General features: G+C 36.6%; 1 protein-coding gene across 2 annotated transcripts in view; it reads right to left on the bottom strand.

Moving 5' to 3' along the window:
* Window positions 1-24,596, bottom strand: part of ANGPT1 (angiopoietin 1) — a 296,850-nt gene that overhangs the window by 63,677 nt on the left and 208,577 nt on the right. For both annotated transcript variants that reach the window (XM_040262143.1, XM_040262144.1), the window contains exons 4-5: window positions 22,907-23,136; window positions 1,452-1,579 (exon numbers count right to left, since the gene is read on the bottom strand). In XM_040262143.1, the coding sequence (XP_040118077.1) occupies window positions 1,452-1,579; window positions 22,907-23,136 (358 nt within the window). The remainder of the gene's footprint in view (window positions 1-1,451; window positions 1,580-22,906; window positions 23,137-24,596) is intronic.

Below are 24,596 nucleotides of genomic sequence, written 5' to 3'. Positions count from 1 at the left end.
TCTTTATTTCTCGTCACTTTGACAGCACAGTATAGGTCTCTTTTCAGAAGAAAATTTTTGTCCCAGCAAAGGGAAAAACTATTGAGCTAACTTAACCCACTAATCCTCATTGGAATCATCAGGGCTGGTAGAGTCCAGACTTTGCCTCTTGACAACTGTATGACAACTGGCAAGCTGGTCTCCAAGATGTATTTCCCTCACCTATCAAAGGAAATGAACAGTCGGAATGACTAAGTTAGGCTTACTTACTATATACTACACAGAAGTGTTGACATTATCATCAGCAGGTCACCTATTCATTCATTCATTTCAGCACATATTTACTGAGGACCACTATGCTCCAGAAACTATTCTGGGTCCCAGGAAGTCAAAGATAAAAGTAAAATCCTTCCCTTGTAGAACTCTGATAGTGAGCAAATCATGCAAAGTTGTTTGAGAGAATCAGGGAAAACCTCTGAGAGTGTGTGCATAGTACCTAGAAAAGGTGGGAACACAGAGCTGGTAATTTAGGTGGGGCAATGAGAGGAAAAAGATTGTTCCATCCTTTGAGGATAAAGCACTGCAAGGACAGGTGGTCCTCTCAGGGTCTTGGGCATCTGATTAAAGCTTTTCATTGCTGAAGAACAGAGTTCTCCTCAAGGCTCTCCATAAACCCTGTTGCAGTCTCTATCATTGCACTTCTTCAGCACATTACAATTTCTCCGTATTTGTCTGTCTTCACCACTACATTGGGAACTGTTTTATATTATGTCTCTAGTCATTCACTGACAAATAAATGACATACACTTACTATGTATTGAATGAAGGAATGGATGGATGATTTAATGAAGAAATAGGAAGAAAGAGTAAATATAGAAGAGATATAACAGCAAGAAGACAGTGTTTTTCTTACTTCAAAGTATACTTGGATCCTGTTCAATATACTGATGAAAAATATCCTCCAACAAAGTCCTTTAGGAAAATATGCAAAGCAAATCCTTTCAGGATCATGAATTAAGATAGAGTGTCTTTCTCTACCGTAATAAGAGCAGAGGTTTTGGAAATATGTCCCTAGCTCCCTCTCCACAGTATTTGAACACAGATGACATGTACCATCTTGTCCTTGGGACTTTGGAAGATGGGTCCTCAGTTATTCCCATGAGCTGGAAGTATGTGCCTTCAACATGTAATCTGTATAAGGCAAGAATTCATGAACAAATGGGATATCCTAGGAATGAGCAGAGGGTAAATGGAAAACTGCGTGTGAAATAGGGATAGGACATGTGGGGGTTGGAAGCGGTCTGTACAACCGGGTTTTCATCTTTTATGGACCTGGGAAACAGAGTATCTTTAGGAGAAAAGAGCTTAGGCATATATAGTTTTGGTTTAACAAGCTCACAAATCAATCTGATTATTCAGCAATTCAACTAGGATCTGCTTTACATCTCATAAACAAACACTTCTGGTTTTACCTTTTTGGGTTCTGGCATATTATTAATATAAATAGTGTAGATTCCACTTTTATTAAAACCAGCTTGATATACATCTGCACAGTCTCTAAATGGCTTTTCTTCCTCTTTTTTTCCTCCCTTTAGTAAAACTGCAAAAAAAAAAAAAAAAGATCGCAATATGTGAATATCAGTACCATTAGTTCCCAAATGGACTTCAAGTATAGCCAAGCAAGTCTTCATTTCCTCCAAACAAATGTCAATGTTGTATTTATTGAAAAATCAATCATAGGAACAATACTAGATTTGAAGTGACAGAATTACAAAACTATAAGAAAAATGTGATTAATTTATAACTGAGTATTTTTTCATATTTGGCTTAATTTCTTAGATCTTGTTTTTCTCTATCACTTTCAGAACATCAACTCAATAGACAAATAATCTGATCATGAAATACTGACATTGGTAACAATTATGTCAATGTTTCTGCAATATTCCTAAAACCTTCTTAGCTATATTTTACAGGAGAGTTTGAAAAATGCTACCATTTTTGGAGCAGGAAGAGTTGAAGATAAATTCAAATATAAAAATACAATATAAAGGTTTAATATGCTAAAAGAAGGATTTACTATTTTTCTGGGGTTTTATATTGAAGTTCTTCTAGAATTTTTTAGTTTTAGAAAACTCTCAAAATAAAAAATAGATGTCTCTGATTCAATTTAAGTATCTAGAGTGAAAGGGAAGTGAACTTTGATTTTTATTTAATGGCCTGAAGTTAAGCTATCAGGTAAATGACATAAAAATAGAAGAACAAAAATCAGTAAGATTTGAAATTAAGTTATATAAGTGGAAGAGCTAAATAGGGGCTGGAAGTCTAATAGGAAAAGAAATTTAATTAGAGAGAGTCTCTACCGGGAGGAATTTTATTTCATTCACGGATCTTCATCCATTATTAAATTCTTATTATGAGATCAAAATACAAAGATGATTCATTTAATAGTTTTTAACTAAAAATATATGCAGCATATATAGAAATTATTTATGATTTAGTATTTTCTAATAAATATACATTATTCTAGCAATTTGCTTCATTACCCTCTTCTTGAAGTTAAGATTCAGAATATTTTATAATTTTGCCCTTAAAGTCTCTAGTTGTTTAATCATCTGCTTTAAATCACTCTGAGTCACAATGGTATTTTAAAATAATAACATCAAAGGTAAACTATGAATCAATGCTTTTAAATTGATTTTAAATGTTCTAACAATCTAAAATACTAACCTGATTTCAATTTGACACACAATGTTACTACTTTACATGCAATTCAAAATGAACAGTCTAATCTTTATAAGAAGAATGACTATCTCAATATAAATTTTTCATATTTTCAAAAATAACTATGATTCAAGTAAATGAAATATCCATGTCAGATATGTTGCCATAACAAAAATACAGAATTATAACATTTAATAGCATTATAGTTCTCTATATAGCTCACGTTTACACTAATGATTTTGCTTACTTATACTAAAAAGTACTTCTAAATATCATCATCACAATTGCAATATCAACACAAAATAAGTAATCAGAGGACTAACAGTTCATATGCTAGTAAAGCATTGCACAGAATGCATGCTCATAGCAATTAAAAATGAGAACTTATGTACTCAAAAGCCATCTTTAATGGCATTGGGCATGTCAATGGATTATATAAAGGTCTTTTTTTCAAAACATCAGTGCATTTCACTTGTGCTTTACTTACTTTAAGCTATCCGGACTATTATTTTTCTAAAATAAACTTTCTAAATTGTAAATGCTTGTTCTTCTGTTGAAAAATTAAAAATAACCAAAACAGATGCAATAAGAAAGGGATGTAAAGAAATATTAACTAAAATTTATAATCCCGTGAGAGGATGCACAACCCAGGAAGATGTGGTCAAGAGGAATTTAACGGTAAACCCATGTTTCTTTTTTGGGTTAGAGATGGAGAAAATCGTTTCTCTAAAGAAAGAGAAAACTCTTCCTTGTTAAATGTACCACTTCCTGCCCTCCCTTATTTAGTTATGTAAGGCGCATACATTCCTTTCCCACTTCTCTGCCACTTCCCTTCCCCTTTTCTTTTCCTCTTCAGGATGATGCCAGTGAAGATTGTTGTATGGGAAGAGGGAAGTTATTTCACACACATTTTCAATAACACAGAAAAAAGTAAAAGTTAGATACTGTCTTATTTTCTGGAAACTAATTTATAAAATGATGTTCAAGCTATGAATGTAAGTCTTATAACTAGAAAGATGGTTTGAGGAGTCTACCATAAAAGGTACAAGTAGTACCCTGAAAAAAGTACAAAGAATTGAAATACACTTTTCAAGAAATGTAATAGAAAAAAAGCCTATTTGAAATGACCAAGGTTTTGACTGAGCAGCATAGAGAACACAGCTGAGGTTAGAAAGCATGCATTTGAATGGCATTAAACAGCTTCACTTTAGTGTTTGCAATCTAGAAGTGGGGGTGAGAACTTGAATAAACATCCTCCCTTGGGTCAGGATTTACCCATACAAGGGGCTACTGCATGAAAGGACGGTGGAAGGAAGGCACTAGCAATTCACCTGAACCTTTCCTTCATGTCTCACTCTCAGACTGAAGATAGGAAGAAAGAAAAAGAAGGTTAGGAGGAGGCAGATAGTAACAGTGGGGTACAATACTATGGACATGTTGTAGTTATGGCACCATATCTGATATAGATATTTCATTTTCTTGAAATACAGTCTGGTGTTTTTGAAATATTGAAACACATTATTTCCAGAAAGATTAGACTGCTTTTTACTTACTTAACGGGCTTCCCTTGTAGCTCAGTTGGTAAAGAATCTGCCTGCAGTGCAGGAAACCTGGGTTCGATCCCTGGGTTAGGAAGATCCCCTGGAGAAGGAAATGGCAACCCACTCCAGTATTCTTGCCTGGAAAATCTCATGGACAGAGGAGCCTGGTGAGCTGCAGTCCAGGGGGTCGCAAAGCGTCAGGCATGACTGAGCGACTAATAGAACACTTTTACTTACTTATTAGTAACAGAATCCTTGAAATTTTGATCCAGACTACACTTAAAATACTACAGCATTTGAAAGCAATTTAAAAGTTTCATTCAGAGCTTACCTTTACATCTGTATAATATTCTATGGTCTGATGACCCCTTCTATAGGAGTAGATTGATTTTCAGTTCCTCTTGCTTTCCTTTTAATGTATAAAGTGGGGTGTTTATGAGGCAAGTATGTGAATTACATAACAGAGTGACTGAATTATAGTAAGTACCAAGAAATGGTAGTTAGTTAGTGTTATGGTAAAAATATCATTGATGGCAACACTATATTATTTTCTTTCTTATGGAAAAGACATTTAGGCTGTGGAAGGCTAGCCAGTCTACCACACATGTGGGTGAAGGCTTGTGTGGGAAGCAGGAAGCTCTTTCACACATATCTTCAATAACAGAAAAAAAGGAAAAGTTGGGTATGATGGATGTTGAATGGAGTGGTGGATGCTACTGTCTTCCATCCGAAAATCCAAATACTGCAGCTGACTAAACGCAGGGAAGTTACATTTGACTGGTTACATTTAGGACTATATCAAGTTGGCCCCTCCCTGTCAGAGTTGGGTAACTGGATTATTTCATTCATTGACTACATCAGGTTAAATCACTAAGTCAAAGAAACCCAGGAATCTAATCTTGCTGTATGTGCTAGTCACTCAGTCATGTCTGACTCTTTGCAACCACATGGACTGTAGCCCACTAGGCTCCTCTGTCCATGAGGATTCTCCAGGCAAGAATCCTGGAGTGACTACCATGCCTTCCTCCAGGGGATCTTCCCAAGCCAAGGATTGAACCCAGGTGTCCTGCATTGCAGGCAGATTCTTTACTGTCTGAGCCACCAGGGAAGCCCAATCTTGCTGTATAATATAAGCTTTATCTATTAAGAATTAAAAATTATTTCAGATGAAATGATATATGATATGTATACCGATATGCTGCTTGTAGAGATTTTAATCTTATAACTCCCATTTTTCATGACTATTTTCTTTGTCAAATACTGGAGAATATAAAATTTAGTGTTATTCTTAGATACTGTAAAACTAGAGATAGTAAACATTTTAAAACATAGAAAGACCATAACAAAGATGAATTAACTGAACAGGATAAATGATCAGAAAGAAGGATAAATTTTTGTAGGAGGTCTTGAGATTCAATAAGATGGAAAATAATGCCTGCAGGAATATAAGATAAATGGCAAGAGACAAACATGAAAAACCTGATGGAAGAAGATAAAAGAAGCATCAACTGGACAGAGCAGGGAGGGGCGATCTGGACATATGGTATGCTGTTTTAGTTTCTGAAAATGTAGTTTAACTTGTTATAATAATACACTGGTTTAAAGCATAAATTTTTAAAAAATGATCTTTACCTGTAAAAGTTCCTTCTTTGACCACATACTCTTGTATTTCTTCTCCCATTCTTTAATTCTTATGAGTTTGTCTTTTAGAGTCTAGATCCTCACCACTATCTGCCTCCTCCTAACCTTCTTTTTCTTTCTTCCTATCTTCAGTCTGAGAGTGAGACATGAAGGAAAGGTTCAGGTGAATTGCTAGTGCCTTCCTTCCACCGTCCATTCATGCAGTAGCCCCTTGTATGCGTAAGTCCTGACCCAAGGGAGGATGTTTATTCATGTTCTCATCCCCACTTCTAGATTGCAAACACTAAAGTGAAGCTATTTAATGCCGTTCAAATGCATGCTTTCTAACCTCAGCTGTGTTCTCTATGCTGCTCAGCCAAAACCTTGGTCATTTCTAACAGACATTTTTTCTATTACATTTCTTGAAAAGTGTATTTCAAATCTTTGTACTTTTATCAAGACTAAATCTTACTCCTGTCTTCTCTCACTATTTATATGTGACCTTTTTTTAATGCTTTGCTATGAAGATCGAAGACATTTGAAATAAGTCTTCTTTGCCCATCTTTCCGCTTGCCTTTTTTGTTGACCTCTCTTAGTCCCCTTTTCTATTTCTCTAATTGTCCTTTCTCTTTTCTCGTCACTGGGTTCTGTCCCTCTCTTCACCTACCAATAGATGTCCCCCAACATTCTATTCTTGGATCTCTGTTCCTTTTTAATTTGCTCTTTTTGCAAACCATCTTCCATGGCTTCACACTTTTACACAGATTTGTAAGATACCAGCATTTCTGACACTGTGTGTTTGCTGTTCTCATGACTTCCAGAGTCACATTTCTACACTGAGCCGTTCCTAATGCTACTCCAACTTCATTTGTTTATGTTACCTAATATTTTCTCCAAAACCGATGTTGTCTTATTGATCCCACTATCTTCCCTCTGTTGTCATCATTAGAAATTAGTAAAAGCCTAAACATAAAATGGGCTTCCCAAGTGGCTCAGTGGTAAAGAATCTGCCTGCCAATTCAGGAGACACATGTTCAATCCCTGGGTATTCTTGCCTGCGAAATCCCAGGCCTGGCAGGCTATAGTTAATGGGACTGCAAAAGACTAGGACATGACTTAGCAACTAAACAACAACAAATACAAGACAAGTAGACTGAGGTTTTTAAATTGGTTTCTCAAATAAAAAGACTGCCTCTTACTCCTTCTTAGTTTAACCCATCCTATAATGACAATGTCAGTAAATACCGATTAAACATCTGCTATTTGCATGACTTTTTCTAGACCATGGAGATACAGACATAAGAAAACCGCAATCTGCCCTTAATGTGATCACTGTCTGAGGAAAGTAAGACCCATTTGTAGGTCTTCCATGATATCTCAAAATAGCTATAACCACGGGTAGTATCCTCCACAATAGGGAAAATCCAACTCAAGCTTGCTTAAGATAAAAGATAGTTTACTGAATCATGTAACTGAACAACCTAGGACAGAGCTTTAGGGAAAGGATGATCAGGTTTCAGTGTGATCAAGAACTGGTTTCGTTATCTTTTTCTTGACTCACTTGTTGTTGGCTCTCTACCTGGTTACAAGATGGCTAGAAACAGCTTCTCAGTCTAATGTTGCCAGTTTAAATATAAGACCAGACACAGATAATGCACACAATTACTGTTTGCAGGCAAGCATCAAGTGTATCGACAGCAGGCACAGAGACTACATGCTATTTCTGACAAGTAGACTTGGGGAAGGCTGTTCAGAAGAGATAACATCTGAATGACTAAAACATGTAAAAAAGCTCTCTGAACTAAAATTTAAGAGCTTCACCCATACCAATATCAGTAAATAAATCTAGAAAAGCCTGACAAAGGAGTCATTATTCATTCCTTATCTATACAACCAAATCTCTGTGATCTAACAGAGACACAAGCAGGTGCATGTCTGTCTTTCACCAGCCAACATTGAGTCAATAAGCAATATAAGGTACGGACTCTAGCAGCTGTTAACTTTATCTGGGTCTTCCCTTTCATTTGCTCAACCAATTTCAATCCAGATGGCATGTCTGCCACCAGGCCGATTTCAAGGAAGAACTGTGAAAGCTAAGGCAGAGGGTCACTTCAATTCAGATGAACCCTCAAGAGAAAACTTCCTGGAATGTGGAAATGGTAATTCTGAGTCTCAAAAAACCTAGCAGAGAACACAGAAGACAATTAGCCTTGCTACCAGAGACAATATAAAAAACAGGAGTCCTTGATCCTACTTATTTTCTAAGTTGCTATAAAGGGATCAATTCTTTAATTATTCTTTTTAAATCTTACATGTGGCTAGTTATTCATATCTCTCCAGTATTTAGAAAACATCAGAATGTATGTAGATCACATTATTGGTTTAAGGATGTTCCTTGTGGTATATTTTTGGCTATTAGCATTAAAGAGACAGCAGTACTAGGAACTGACCTTAGCCTGTGATTTTCAGCACAACAGGTCATTGAAGATAACTGAACATACAGTGAGTAAAACGGCATCTTTGGCAAGGTGCAAACAAGCAAGACTGATTAGATTCTTTACTCTTCAGGTGTGGGAGCATTTTGTGGAAAAGCCATCTGAAGAAATTCCCTGATATCCTAATTAATTTGAAAGAACTTTTAGAAGTGGGAGAAGGCAATATTTTAAATTTCAATGGTGTAGTAATTTTTTAAAGGTTTGTAGGCAATATTCAATATTTCAATATTTTGTGGATGGGTGAAGATGACTTCCCAATGATTTCATAAATATACATCACATGTGTATAGCTATATAAACAGATAAGATTGTTAAGCTTATAAATTAAAAGCTTCAAAATTGGTCTTATTTCATAAAAGATATATGCATATGAACCTAATATTTGTGGGTTGATATCTACATGATTGTTTTCAACCTACAAAAATGCAATTACCTATGATGAGTCTAATACATATGTAATATAAATTGCTATGTCACAAAATAACAAGCATATATTTATAAATACTTTGAAGTCTTCAGTTAAGTAGCTACAGGCTTCCTTTTGGAGAATCTACTACTCCTTTTACTCACAGTCTGTTAACTGTGGTATAAGGGAACATTTGAATATTTTTTACTTGCTGCATTATAATTTTAATTAAATTTTTGTAAAAAAACTGTTTTTACTCTCACTTCTTTACATGTATATATTTTGTAGATAACGTATAAAATCTTAACTATCATCTTGGTGGAACTTTAATAATTGTGATCAAATCAATCAGCTTTAATTAAATACTATGTGCTTAACTCTGAATTTCTTGCACCAAGTATGGTTTATATGTTTCATTTCATACTTATAAACATCTTATGAGATGGATTTATTACCATGTCATTTTATATATGAGAAAACTGAGGTTTTGAGATGCTAACTTCACCAAAACTTATAAGTAGTTTAAGTCTTTAACTGTAAAGCCAAAAGTCTTAACTACTTCTTACTGACTTCTAAAGTAATCTCAGACTCGGATAGAACTCTAATACATCATTTGTCACAGAGTGCTTTCCCAGCAATACTTAACTGCAAAGGTCCCACCTGGGTCTTAGGTGGGTCATGAATAAGCACATGCCTTAATTATTAATGGGTACAAGCTCATCTCATGGAAGCAGGAAATATGGAAAGAATGACAGGATGCAGAAATGACAAGAAAGAAGATGAAGATATGTTGAGAGAAAGATAGAAGAGAGGTACAGGTAGCAGAATTTTCTGTGAGATGGGAGCTCTCAGCAGAAATGTGAAGCAGTGATGGCCCTCAACTTCAAAAGAAGAGGATTAGGAAGTAAGAGGTCCCTGAGCAGCCACACTGAATTTAATAATGTCCATATCCTACAAGACATGCTGATCAGGGTTTTTCCCCATTAGTTTTACATATTATAAAGCCTAATTACTTGATCCTCCAGCCTATGAACCATTTGCTAGAAGCTACAAGTTTAGAGGAAGGCTGGTTGGGAAAGTTGAGAATGGGCATGTGTGTATGTTTGTGCTCATCTTCTAGAATTAGGCCAAGGAACAATAAGAAAATTGATATATTCCAAGTACTTTTTGTTCTTATGAGGAAACAATATCAATTTTTTAAAGTAGGCAAAAATAAGAAATGATAATAGTTTAGGCAGTATATAATGGATAAATTATATACATTAAAAAAGGCATCATAGTAATATGGTACAAATTAATTTATGCTGATGATTAAATTATTTTTAAAAGTGGTAATTTTATTTAGTATTATTACAGGAAAAACAGAAGAGGATGAAAATATTGCACAAAATTTGCCATCATAATATTTTAAAATTTTCTTAAAATTTTATTACTTAAAGAGACACATTATTTAAGAATATTTTGCTGCTGCTGCTGCTACTGCTGCTAAGTCGATTCAGTCGCGTCCAACTCTGTGCGACACCAGAGATGGCAGCTCACCAAGCTGCTCTGTCCCTGGGATTCTCTAGGCAAGAATACTGGAGTGGGTTGCCAGGTCCTTCTCCAATGCATGCACGCATGCTAAGTCACTTCAGTCGCACCCAACTCTGTGCAACGCCATGGACAGCAGCCCACCAGGCTCCTCTGTCCATGATTTCTCTAGGCAAGAATACTGGAGTGGGTTGTCATTTCCTTCTCCATTTATGAATATATTACTCATTACATATAATTGTAGGTAAACATATACATTTTAATAATATTGAGACATGTATAATGTACAGAAAAGATTAAATCCATGTGGACATGCATAGTACCCTATGTCACAGATGGATTGCTAATTTTATGGTGCTTTTTTTCAGTATGGAATAATGAAATGTGAAGTAATTCTATATAATATTATTTTAATTTGATTAGTGTATTTCAATAAATTTTTGAACACTCTGCTAATGTGAAGTGACTCAATGTATATTCAATGCATATTACACTTAGGGCAACTAAGAATAAAAAAATTACTAAAAGTTGAAAATGGATTTACATACAATCTCTGTTTAATCAAATGAGCATTCACTTTTTATAAAATTCATTCCTGTGTTTTCCCTTTAGGCACCCTGATGGGCAGTTAGGAGTGCTACATGATCCTTGTTATTTGTTCAGAAGGTCATTTCATTAACAAATATATCTCAGGTGTTTTTTTGTGTGTTAATTTCCCATGTAATGTTTTCAGTCTGGCTGGAATATATTGATTTTCAACAAAACATTCCTCATGCATGTGGGAAGACTTAAAGGGCATCTTTTGTGCTTTGAGTGGACAAATAATTTCAGCAAAAGCCACTAGAAATGGAATGAAAGGGCTTGGGCAACGCTGTAAACATGGAGAGAAGTTGCCACATACTTATGAAAATTGACAACAACAACAAAAAACCCCAAAGCTTATCAATTTGAAGTTTTAAATAAACAATGGCTGACACCATAGTTGTGTCACTTTGACTCTTGTGGTGAGATACACCTGAATACTACTTTACCAGCCATGATATACATGGGATTATACTCTAACTTTGGTTTCTTCAGTCCTTATGAGTGACACAACACCAAGAGAAGATATGGAATGATTAATAGGAGTCATAAAATGCATGACTTTTGGAGTGTGGTATTTTCATGTTAAGCAACCTCGCAGCAGCGCTGGAACTAGAACTCAGTTGCACTTATTCCTCTTCCTTCTAGACCAACATGCCTTGCTCTCTCGATGGTATTTGTCATAGCTGCTCCAAGACACTGGTGAGGAGTCCATCTCAGTCTAAGTCCTGTTCTAGGGACAAGGGCTGGATTTATTATGGTTGAGATTTGGTTTATTCGTCCACTTATGAGTGTGTATGTGGGGCCAAAGCAATTGGCAAAAACTTTCTTTAGGATAAAATCTCCATTTAAAATTAAATCCACAGTTCAGATTCATTGTTTTAAAGGAACTCACATTGGTTATGAAAACAGAAGATTCATACCTAAAAATATTTATGAGTACTCTCAAAGACATGATAAAATTAGAAGAGGTTTAACTTAAACAGTATTAAATTTACCAATTTATCATAAGTGCATGAAAAATGTTATGATTTATTTATCTATTCTTGGTAGGTCATATAGTGTGATTGGTAGTGTGATTCCTTGCCAGAGACAGTCCCACTTAGAATGTGAATACCCAAGCCAGAAGTAGGTTAAGATTGCAATGTACTTAGAAGCAGTCATATTGTTGGTATTCTTTGAAAGAAAGTGAAAGTCGCTCAGTCATGTCTGATTCTTTGAGACCTCATGGACTATAGGGAATTCTCCAGGCCAGAATACTGGAGTGGGTAGCCTTTCCCTTCTCCAGGGGATCTTCCCAACCCAGGGATCGAACCCAGGTTTCCTACATTGCAGGTGGATTCTTTGCCAGCTGAGCCACAAGGGAAGCCCAAAGGGTATTCTTTGGTTGAAAATAACTGATGAGCTCCCATAAGAAGCTGAAAATGTTTCATGCAAAGATAGGCACAATAAACGACAGAAATGGTATGTACCTAACAGAGGTAAAAGATATTAAGAAGAGATGGCAAGTATACCCAAGAAGATGGCAAGAAGAACTGTACAAAAGAGATCTCAATGACCTAGATAACCACCATGGTGTGATCACTCACCTAGTGTCAGACAGCCTTGAATGCAAAGTCAAGTGGGTCTTAGAAAGCATCGCTATGAACAAAGCTAGTAGAGGTGATGGAATTCCAGCTGAGCTATTTCAAATCCTAAAAGATGATGCTGTGAAAGTGCTGCACTCAACTTACCAGCAAATTTGGAAAACTCAGCAGTGGCCACAGGACTGGAAAGGTCAGTTTTCACTCCAATCCCAAAGAAAGGCAATGCTAAAGAATGTGCAAACTATCACACAATTGCACTCATTTCACAAGCTAGCAAAGTAATGCTCAAAATTCTCCAAGCTAGGCTTCAACAGTACGTGAAGCGAGAACCTCCAGATATTCAAGCTGGACTTAGAGAAGGCAGAGGAACCAGAAGTCAAATTGCAAACATATGTTAGATCTTAGAAAAAGCAAGAGAATTTCCAGAAAAACATCTGCTTCATTGACTAAGCTAAAGCCTTTGACAGTGTGGATCATAATAAACTGAAAAATTATTAAAGAGATGGGAATACCAGACTACTTTACCTGCCTCTTGAGAAATCTGTATGCAGGTCAAGAAGCAACAGTTAGAACTGGACATGGAACAATTGACTGGTTCCAAATTGGGAAAAGAGTATGTCAAAGCTGTATATTGCCACCCTTGTTATTTAACTTATATGCAGAGTACATCATGTGAAACACCAGGCCTGCTGAAGAACAAGTCAGAATCAAGATTGCAGGGAGAAATATCAATAATCTCAGATATGCAGATGACATCACCCTATGGCAGAAAGTGAAGAGGAACTAAAGAGGATCTTGATGAAAGTGAAAGAGGAGAGTGAAAAAGCTGGCTTAAAACTCAACATTCAGAAAACGAAGATCATGGCATCTGCTCCTATCACTTCGTGGGAAATAGATGGTGAAACAATGCAACAGTAAGAGACTTTATATTTTTGGGCTCCAAAATCACTGCAGATGGTGACTGCAGCCATAAAATTAAAAGACACTTGCTCCTTGGAAGAAGAGCTATGACAAACCTAGACAGTGTATTATAAAGCAGAGACATTACTTTGCTAACAGAGGTCCATCTAGTCAAACCTATGTTTTTTCCAGTAGCCATGTATGTACGTGAGAGTTGGACCATAAAGAAGGCTGAGTGCCAAAGAATTGATACTTTCTAACTGTGGTGTTGGATAAGATTCTTGAGAGTCCCTTGGACTTCAAGGAGATCCAACCAGGCAATCCTAAAGGAAATCAGTCCTGAATATTCATTGGAAGGACTGATGCTGAAGCTGAAGCTCCAATACTTTGGCCACCTGATACAAAGAGCAGACTCATTAGAAAAAACCCTGATCCTGGGAGATTGGAGGCAAGAAGCGAAGGAGATGACAGAAGATGAGACAGTTGGATCGCATTACCGACTCAATGGACATGGGTTTGAGCAGGCTCTGAGAGATGGTGAAGGACAGGAAGCCGGGCATGCCGCAGTCCATGGGGTCACAAAGAGTTGGACACGACTGAGTGACTGAACAACGACAAGAACATTAAAGTTTCTTTGCATTTGACTTTTAGAAAAATCTTCTGCTAAAAAAAATCAATATTTTGCTTATAGATAGTTAAACCTAACTGTTTAGTTGCAACATTAAACAGGGTTAATTTTGTCTCCTTTCTTAAAGCATAAGTGGCTTCCCAGGTGGCGCTAGTGGTAAAGAACCTGCCTGCCAATTCAGGAGATGTAAGAACCACTGAGGGTTTGATCCCTGGGTCGGGAAGATCCCCAGGAGTAGGGAAGGGGAACCCACTCCAGTATTCTTGCCTGGACCATCCCATGGACAGAGGAGACTGACAGACTATAGTCCAAGGTTTGAGAAGAGTAGACACGACTGAAGCAACTTAGCACCTAAGCAAAGCATATGAGAATTTTTGATAAAGGTTTCATTCTATGGTTGCTGTGATGCATGCATACTGAATGATGTTAACAGAATATTTTTCCTTACTTTCTGAGTTATTATAGGTGCTATTTGGCTTAGTACAAAGTACCACAGCTTATTTGTAACTGGTATCCACTGACCCATTTTGTCCCTGGACTTAGGGGAAAAAACTTGAATTTGACTTGAGTATGGATGAACCCAGGGAAATGATTTAGTTAAAATTCTATTAAAAATATTTTGCACTTCTTTGTTTTAGCCAGCCAGGCTGTTAAAGCACAGAGAAGAAGGAATGGAGTTTGTTCATAGCAATGTTAGAACACCAAGGCAACACTTTTTTCATGGCCTTTCACCCTGGTAACTTCCAGGCCCAGCTGGAGTTGAGGGATACCCCTCTGCATTTTAGACAGTTTGTTTTCTGGAACTGAAACTGTAATTCCAAAAGAGAATTAACCACAAAATTTCAAATTTCCCCCAAAAGATGTGATTTAGTAATAGTTCATGGGAGAGGTCAAGGACTGTATTATTTCTTATTCTGTTATCATTATTTTGGCTATCTTCTATTCACACAATTTTTTTAACAGAAATTATGACTTTTCAAAAGGCCGATAACATGCTCCACCAAAAAGGAGAAACATACCATTTCCAAAAATAAATAGTCACTTTCCCCTTAAGCCATTAGGTTTTGTGAAAGGAAGTGCTAGAAGTGTGGTTCATTTTAAGGAAATTGTAAATGTTTGACATGTAATTTTCTGTCAAGATAAAGCATTCCCCTCATTAAATGGAAACAAGTGCTCACTGTAGTGTTCAGCAGATGACTTCCTGTATTTTTCTTTCTCTTTCTACCTAATGTTAAATTGTGCATTACAAGTAGTCAACGAGAAACCAAATATTTTACTAAGTCAATAAAAATGAGATTTTCTATTTTTATCAGTGTTTATATGAGTGACATTCAAAAAGTTTTAATTTCCTCCCATCACTTGTGATGTTTTTAAGAGTTGTTCTTAACTCAAGGAACTTGCAGGAGTTCAAGCTGTCTCATCCCTTGACTGAATGATTTACTTCACAAACTCAATAGACACTGCACGGGAGGTAAATTCTTTTCAGATGGTAGAATTATTCTGAGAACAGAGCCAAATGTCCCCTCAGCACTGCAAAGGAAGCAAATGCCTCATTTCCCCTTTTCAGAAGGCCAGAAGCCTGAAAATAATGATCAAACGTTCCGTACCATTGCAATCAGCCCCTGGGAAAGACACATTAAACCAAATAATTGAGACTGCTTAAAAATTTGTAGTATCAGTCATTATCTCTTTCAGATGATATGAAAGAAACTTTTAAAATGAACTTCAAGAGAAGCGTCTTATGATTTGAAATTTTTGTACTTAATATTAAGGAGCTAAGCATATAAATATGCTCTTGCCTCTTGGTATTTATTTTTAAGTTTCTTTTTATTCCTCTCTACCCTGAGTGCTTCTCTACCTGAAACTGCTATCCACTCTTTCACATTCAACATTTGGATGGGGGTGCACAACATTTTACGGAAGGAAATGGCAACCCACTCCAGTACTATCTGGGGCTTCCCTCACGGCTCAGTGATAAAGAATCTGCCTGCGATGTAGGAGCCGCAGGAGATGTGCGTTCCATCCCTGGGTTGGGAAGGTCCCCTGCAGGAGGAAATGGCAACCCACTCCAGTATTCTTGCCTGGAGAATCCCATGGACAGAGGAGCCTGGCGGCTACCGTCCACAGGGTCACTAAGAGTGGGACCTGACTGAAGCGTCTGAGCATGGGCACGAAACAACATTTTTTGCTTTTAATTCATCTTACTCATTTTGGCCTGCAGTCTACGCAATTGAGCTCTACAGTTCATTCAAACTCTCCCTATGCAAGGTGACAGCCCAGTTCCAAAGTTCAGTCTGTTTGTTTGAACTTTCTGCTTTTTTGCCACTAAAATAGACCCTACATAACAGTCTTTTCTCTATGCTTATAACTGCTATTTTGGTCGCCTTTTATTTGTCCCTTAAAGAACTCCCAATTTTCTGTATTTGATTCACATTCTAAATATTTTAAAAGGAGTTCATAATATATTATGTAATTTCTGTATTTTATGGATTTCTGTAATTCACTCTGTAGATCTTCTGAAATTGTACACAGATTTGTGCCAAGTATTTGCACTAAGTAAAGGTAGGCTAGTTTTTATCAGATTCTTGAATGGATTTATAACCCCCAAACGGTTTTGTCATTGCTTTATACACACGTTCAATGATTCCATTGAACAGCATGGCTTTACCAACTGTCTCCTCTGAGGACACACCAATCTATATGGTCATCAGGATTTTACTACTGAACTCCAGACTCATTCCCCTGCCTTCCATAGTCACCTCAGTCCATATGCTCAAACTAAATCTTGCCTTCTAAGCCTGTTTCTTTTCTCATGTTGCTGATTTTAAGAAATATCATCAAAATTAGTCAAGCCAGAATTTCTAATATATTTGAGTTTACTTCTAAACAAGTGGTTATCTCTTGTTGATTCTAACTCTTTGTTCACAAAATTTCCCTCTAGTTGCCTTTCCGTTTGCCCTGGTTTGATCCTGACCTCATTATTTCTCTCCCAGAAGATCCTTTTGAGAACCTGATGAAAATCATCAATATACCTTTTCTCTCAATCATAGTATAGTGGATAATGTACAGAACCAAGATGTAGACTGTGGGTTCAAATCTCAGCCTTCTCACTTGCTAGCAGTGTAATATTTAAAAATTATTTACCTTTATATGCTTAATTTCTTTGTCCGTCAGAGAAGGTTAATAAGAGCACTTTGTTTACAGAGTTGTTGTCAGAATTAAATGAGTTAATATATGCAAGGGGCTAAGAAGACTGGCTCATACTCTCTAAGTATTTGTTAATATTTTAATAAATGGCAAAACATCCATCTGGTCCCTCTGCTTCCAGACTTGTCAACTTAACAATGTGTTGTTCCTATACTGTGACTTGGGGTGATTTTTCTAAAATGATAATGTCATTATTGCCCTTATATACTGACAATGACTTCTTATTGCTTTCAAGGAAAAACACACACGCCGCTTCTTTGATCTCCTTCTGCTTATCTTTCTAACTTCATCTCATTGTTCTCCTGCCTTCAAGTCTGAGAAATAGGCTGTGCACCACCCATTTTGATGACTCCTGGCAAATATACATGTTGTTTATGCTCTCCCAAGTACCCTCGGTTCTCTTCATTTTGAAGATTTAGTCACTGTCTCCTCATTAGGACCATCCTGCCTGTGTTTTATTCCTGGATTGACCTTTTCCAGCTATGCAGCCTTAGGCAAATTACTGATAGCTTGTGGAATTTATAAAATGGGGCTAACCACAGTAGTTTCCCTTATACTAATATTGTGAGGACTAAGTTAAAACACATAAAGCTTAATCAATGGCTGCATCATAGTAAGGATTCAACGAAAGCCTTTCTTATGAAGACCCTGCAGACGCTGGGTGCTGCCCTCATTCCTCTGTTCCTGTCATGATTCTAGCTTTCTTCCTGTGTGTTTCACTAGTCCCCTGGCACCCTGGCCTCACGTCTAGCAGATATTTATGAAAGACAATTGTCTGTTTACCTCTTTCCCCACCAAATTCTAATTTTCTTGAAGCCACAGACAGTACACTTTTCTCTCTCCCTAGTGGTCTGAACAGTACCTGGCATATTACAGGAACTCAGCAAATATTTGTTAAATAAAAATAGATGGATATCTTTATCCTCAGGAGAGAATCTGAAGCAAAATAGTTGCTGCATAACTATTTAATGAGTGAATGACAAGTTTATAAATCATATCCTGGTATCCCAGGAGTATGTTCTAAACTGATTTGGACAGTAAGAAAATCAGTCAGTGTAATTTTACAATGGAGCCTAAAGCCTATTTTCTGTATTTCTTCTTTCTTATTTTTTATGGTTTCTTAATAATTAAATTCTTGGTCACATAATGTCACATTTGTCTGGTGTGAGTTCAAGGTACGTGATGATGCTTCAGTCGCCTCTCAACAGAGATGACTGCTGGATGGTGATAGTCACAGTACCTGATCATCCTCCCCCAAAGAATTCCAAACCTTGCTTCCATGCTGTTATCAATGTAAACTATTTAATTCCCAGAATAACCTGAATTGCCAAAAACCTGAACCCGTCAGCTAAGGTTTGACACTACGATAACATTGAGAGCAATATTTCTTCAGTGGTAATGTTTCTAAGAATAAATGCAACCAAGTATTCGCAGACAAAGATTAGACAAAAATAAGTGTGTTACCCAGAAGTCTTAAAAAACAGACACAATTCAGTTTGCAATGACTATTTGCCTAAGATACTACTATTGCCTGTTAAGACAAGAGGAAGGTTTGCTAAACTATTTTAGAAAATGACCTTAAGTGATTTAGTATGAAAAGTGAAAGTGAAAAAAAAATACTACATAACACTTGATGCTATGAGTTTTATACAAACCTCTGTTAATTCTTACTCACCAAGAATTGAATATCATGATTCCATTTTTGTGATTTGGAAACTGAAGTTAAAAAGAAGGGACTTGGATGACTGTCAACAGTCAGATACTCTAGAGCACTGTATTCAGACATTGTCTGTGAAAGAAATTTTACTTATAACTAGCACCTAATAAATCTGCATTTAGTTGAATTTTGTCACTTGGAGGAAAAGGAAGGAATTAATGTTAATGAATCAAATATGTCCCATACTTTTGTTTTAATATGAAGTATCTAATTTAATGTGCCCACTATCATTGTGAAGTAGATTTAGTTATCCTACCTAAGAAATGATTAGGATGCTCAGTCCTATCCGACTCTTTGCCTCTCCGTGATTGTAGCCCACTAGACGCCTCTGTAATGGGATTTTCCCGGCAAGGATACTGAGGTGGGCAGCCATTTCCTCCTCCAGGGGATATTCCCTGCGTGGGGACTGCACCTCCGTCTCCTGCTTCTCCTGCACTGCAGCTGAATTCTTTACCACCGTGCCACTGGGGAAGCGCCTATAAATGACTAAGCTTCATAAAGATTACATTAGTTGCCAATGACAGAAAAAAACTCAGAAGAAATTTTTTCTTCTGTTTTGTAGTATTCTATTCAGGCTATATCCATAAATGACTGACTTAGTCAAGTCAGAGTGAGAAGACCCTTAGGTCAATTAAAATTTTGCCTTTTTGGATTACGACACAGATTTTTTGAAACTCAGACTACTCTTTGCATTTATTTTTTTGAAATATACATTTTAGAAAAGTGGTGCATTTATTGCAATGTATTGATTTAGGGCTCATTTACATATATTTATTTTTAAAGAGAGAACATTTATGTATAATCTTTGATAAATAACAAATTTACTTGATAAATGAATTTTTGGTCTTAAGAAGGAAAAGATTTTACTCATGTGTTTTGAAATTAGAATGAAATAAGTTTGTTTCAGTAACTGATAGTTAATCTAGTGGACTTCCCTGGTGGTTCAGATGGTAAAGTATCTGCCTGTAATCCAGGAGACATTGGTTCGATCCCTGGGTTAGGAAGATCCCCTGGAGGAGGGTATGACAACGCCTCAAATGTCCAGAGAATCTCATGGACAGAGGAGCCCACAGGGTTGCAAAGAGTCGGACATGACTGAAGCAATTTAGCACACATGCATTTAATCTAGTATTATGCAATTAGTCATTTAAAGTTTTAAATTCACCGTAACTAAATGCTATGGTGCCAGTGAAAATGAAGTAAAATCTTTGTAGAAAACTTAGTGAGAGACACATTCCATTTTTGTGTCTCATGAATTCTTAAATCACCAAATACTTAGTAGACTACTTAACTGTAGGATTAGAGAGAAAAAAAGAAGTCTAACAAGAAGCAAATAAAATCTACGGTTATGAGAGCATGGGCTTCCCTGATAGCTCAGTTGGTAAAGAATCCACCTGCAATGCAGGAGACGCAGGTTCAATTCCTGGGTCGGGAAGATCCTCTGGAGAAGGGATAGGCTACCCACTCCAGTATTCTCGGGCTTCCCCTGTGGCTCAGCTCAGCTGGTAAAGAATCCACCTGCAATGAAGGAGACCTAGGTTTGATATCTGGGTTGGGGAGATCCTCTGGAGAAGGGAAAGGCTACCCACTCCAGTATTCTGGCCTGGAGAATGACATGGACTGTATAGTTCATGGGGTCACAAAGAGTTGAACACGACTGAGTAATTTTCACTTTCACTATTTGGGCTTCCCTTGTGGCTAGCTGGTAAAGAATCTGCCTGCAATGAGGGAGACCTGGGTTTGATCCCTGGGTTGGGAAGATCCCCTGGAGAAAGGAAAGGCTACCCACTCCAGTTTTCTGGCCTAGAGAATTACATGGACAGTCCATGGGGTCGCAATGAGTCAGACATGACTCAGCAACTTTCACACACTATGAGAGCATAGAATCCATTGGATAATAGCTCAATATGTTTACATGGTGTGTGTGAGAAAGTTGGATTATAAAACATAGTTAAATAGGATTTGTTTTACAATTTTATCATTAAAAAGAAAATAAATGTCTAGAGGTATGAAGTATTAGACAATTTCTGTCTCCCTTTGTAGTATTAGTCACTCAGTTCTGTCTGACCCTGTAATCTCACGATCTGTAACCTGCCAGACTCTGTCCATGGGATTTCCCAGACAAGAATATTGGTGTGGGTTGCCACTTCCTTTTCCAATTACTTTTTGTATGTGCTCTATAATAGAATAGGCATAGTTAGAATAGAATAGGCATAGTTACTTTTCTCATATGCTGAGTGATGTTGTGGGTAGCATCTAACAGGAGTGTCATTGTTATTGTTCAATAAATTACATTTCTTGAACAGATGTTTGATTCCTGATGTTGCACCCAAAGACCAAAACTAGCCAGGAATTTTAATTTTGAAGTCACCCTCCTCCCTGAAAAAGTTTAAAGACATATTTATTGGACAAGTACTCAGAAAAGAAGTGAAATTATGATAAGTAGGCAGACATATGAGCTTTGTGAGAATCACCAGGGCTTGATATTTCTAACATCATAAAAAAAAAAAAAAGAACTACTCAACTCCATGTGCATTACGTCTCAGGATGATAAGAAAAATATGTTTTCAATTTTTCCCCTAATGTATTCAGTTCAATATGAGAATAGATATGTCTCATATTAATACTTAATTTCTAAATACTCATGAGCTCTATTAAAATTCTCTGGCAAAATTCTATCATGTTTTCCTTCCAGTGGACTCTAACTCAAGGTTTTGGCAGGCTCTGACTGATTAGCAGGTTTTTTCCTTCTCAATCACATTTCTGAGCACACACAAACGGGGCCCTGGGAACTCACTGTTTAAAAAATATTCTTCACAAAGTATATTAAGGACTTGTTTAGACTATCTAAAGGAGATAGAACTGAAGGTAATGGAGTGTAATAGAGAAATGCTAAATGTCTTTAAAACAAGATCACTTAAAACGGAGTTATCCTCTGTATTCATATCTATACATGAGACTATGGAACTGAGCTATTTTTAATACAGCTCAAGTCCACTGTTAAATTAAAGGAGCCTCCAATTATGTACATTGCATATGAACACTGAACCATTACATGAATGATCGCATAAGCGAAAGCTTAATGACAACCATGACCTTCAGATATAAGTGGTGTTTTCTTTCATTCATCACCATTTACATGTCCATGTTCACTCACAGAAAGGCTGATTAGTGAGCAGAACTATCGAAACTCCAAACTTTGAAGTGTTCTCCTGTGGCTCAGGTGAGGTTCTGCTTGAAGTGAACAGGTGTACACAGAGGCATTTTTTCAATAATTGATGGGTGGGCAGGTGGACAGATGGATGGATGTCTTCTAAAGAGACACAGGCCTACAATATTTCCAATGGCTAAATGGCTCCAGATATTCTGTTGGGTATTAAAAATTTATACTCTCACTATCATGAAGACAGCCCAGAATAAGTTTGTTCATATGCCCTGGTTAGGTCTTCTCCATACAGGACCACATGAATAATCCTAAAACAGACTTTTAATAACAAATATTCCTTCTTCTTCATAACAGTTATTAGGAACTTCTGTACCTCTTTCCCTCTGCAGGTAACTCTTCCCTCTCCTCCACTGCAAAAGAAATAGTTTTAAAATGGGAACACTCCTGAAATTCTTTTCAGCACTCTGAACTAATCTTTAATAGTATCTAAATTCTGTCCTGTATAGTTAAGTGTCTAACACTATAGTACTAAATATTTATCCATGAGAACATAATAGGTTTTATTTAAGGCCAAAAAGGCCAATAAAAAAGGAGAAATTAGAAAGATAGGGTGAATTCATGAACCCAAGCTTATGAATAATTTTTCTGAAGTTAAAAACATGAGAAAATTGTCAGTGTAAACTTCAATAAATGCTTCTAAGAATAAAGTTCTTTTGCTCCTTCTGTACTAGCAATCAATGCAACTTAGAAAGTTATATTGGATATTTACTTGCTTTATATTAAATAAAATATTTACTATAACCAAAGTAAGGAAGAAGTTCTTACTACCTTCTTTAGTGCAGAGGTTGACAAGGCTATGGACTGTGTCCATCAGCTCCAGCTGCTGCTTCTGAAGGACGCTGTTATTGGAGGTGGCTCTGTTCAATTGTTTCTCCAGCTCCTGGATTATATATGTTTGACGAGTAACCAAGCCTTGAAGATTCTCTTTCTCTTCCTTTAAGGTGTCCAGTTCTTCCTTGTGCTTTCCTTCCATTTCAAAGATTCTGTGTTCTAATAAACTACAAGGAAGTAAAGATAAAATTTAGTTTTAAAATGCTATAAGAAACATGATTCAACTAGTTCCTGAGTTTATTTACTGTAAGAAATTTTAGTTAGGTATTTCACCATGGAAATATTTATTAAGCAAGCGACTCAGAAAAGTATATACATATAAATGCATTTATACATAAATATATATTTAATAGGAATGACATTATACAGCATTTGAAATGAAGAATTATTAGATCAGTTATTGTTAGAGGGATGTTTGTTTCCTAAACGTAATTTATTTCTTGGGATGTATCTTATATCCAGGGTAGCTAACTTGGACTCTGTTTGGAGAAATTATAGCATAATTTTCATTAAAGAAATGGATCCAATAAGAAATAGAAGCAGTAGTTAGAAAAAAGTTTGAACAAACTATAGAAACTATTTTTTATTTACTTTGTTTCATTCATTTGGGATTTTCAAAACATTAACAGGGATTACATTTCAAGAGGAATAGCATATTGATGCAGAAACCAGAGGACCAGAAACTAAGCTATGTAAAGTCACAGTGAATTGCATTTCTTGGGATTTTTGATACCTGGCCCTGCATCGTAACCACTACTTACTTTATCTCTCAATCAGAGCTTCAAGATAAGGGCTAAAGGATAACAAATTTCCAAATCACTGAATAACTGGTTCCAAAAAGGAAGATTATGTTGCTGATGGGATGGTCTTACAAAAGGACTTGGGAAACTCTGCCTGGAGTGATGCAGTCCTCAACCCAGAACCTTCCTTCTTTCAGAACTCTTCACAGGATACTCCCTTTGCGTATTGCACATTAAAAATGACAGAAAATGCAGAAGCACTGTTGGATGCTAGCAACTGGCTGGAAATAAGAGGCACTTACATTTTATAGAGTGTATAATATACTAGTATTCCTCAGAGAAGAGCCTTATTCAGTTTTCTCAGTTTCATTTACACAAGGTTCAACCAGTCCTTAGTTTACAAGGTGTTATTCAAATGTAACATACCAGACTGGGTATTTAATTTACCTTGGAGAAATGGAGCACGGAATCATTCCTATACGTTTTCAAAAAGGGGACACGAGGGAGTGTTCTAAACTTAATACTTTTAAGTCATAAAATAGAGATTGTTTGAAGACCCAAATTTTCCAACTCCCTGTAGTAGGGGATGAGTTGGAATATCTGACTGCCCATAACACAGATTAAGAAGTGTGGAGAGACCTGCACGTGGTAATTCCAGATCTTTGCTGACAAACTTATCCTCCAAGAAAATGTGGAACATGAAAGGAAAGCTGCCCATTGAACTAAGCCTGAAAAACAGTGTGATGCTTCTATGTATAAGCGCTTACTAACTTACAACACCTTTGGTAGCATGCCCAGAAAACTTCACATTGAGACCCATTGACACAGCTCTGTGACTTTTGCAGTCTAAGAAGATCTGCTTCTCTATTTTGAGTTCCTTTATATTC

The sequence above is a fragment of the Oryx dammah genome, unplaced genomic scaffold (assembly GCF_014754425.2).
Source record: "Oryx dammah isolate SB20612 unplaced genomic scaffold, SCBI_Odam_1.1 HiC_scaffold_19, whole genome shotgun sequence".
NCBI classification, from domain to species: Eukaryota; Metazoa; Chordata; class Mammalia; order Artiodactyla; family Bovidae; genus Oryx; species Oryx dammah.
The sequence above is the reverse complement of the archived record's forward strand: the minus strand, read 5'-3'. Positions and strand labels throughout refer to the sequence as shown.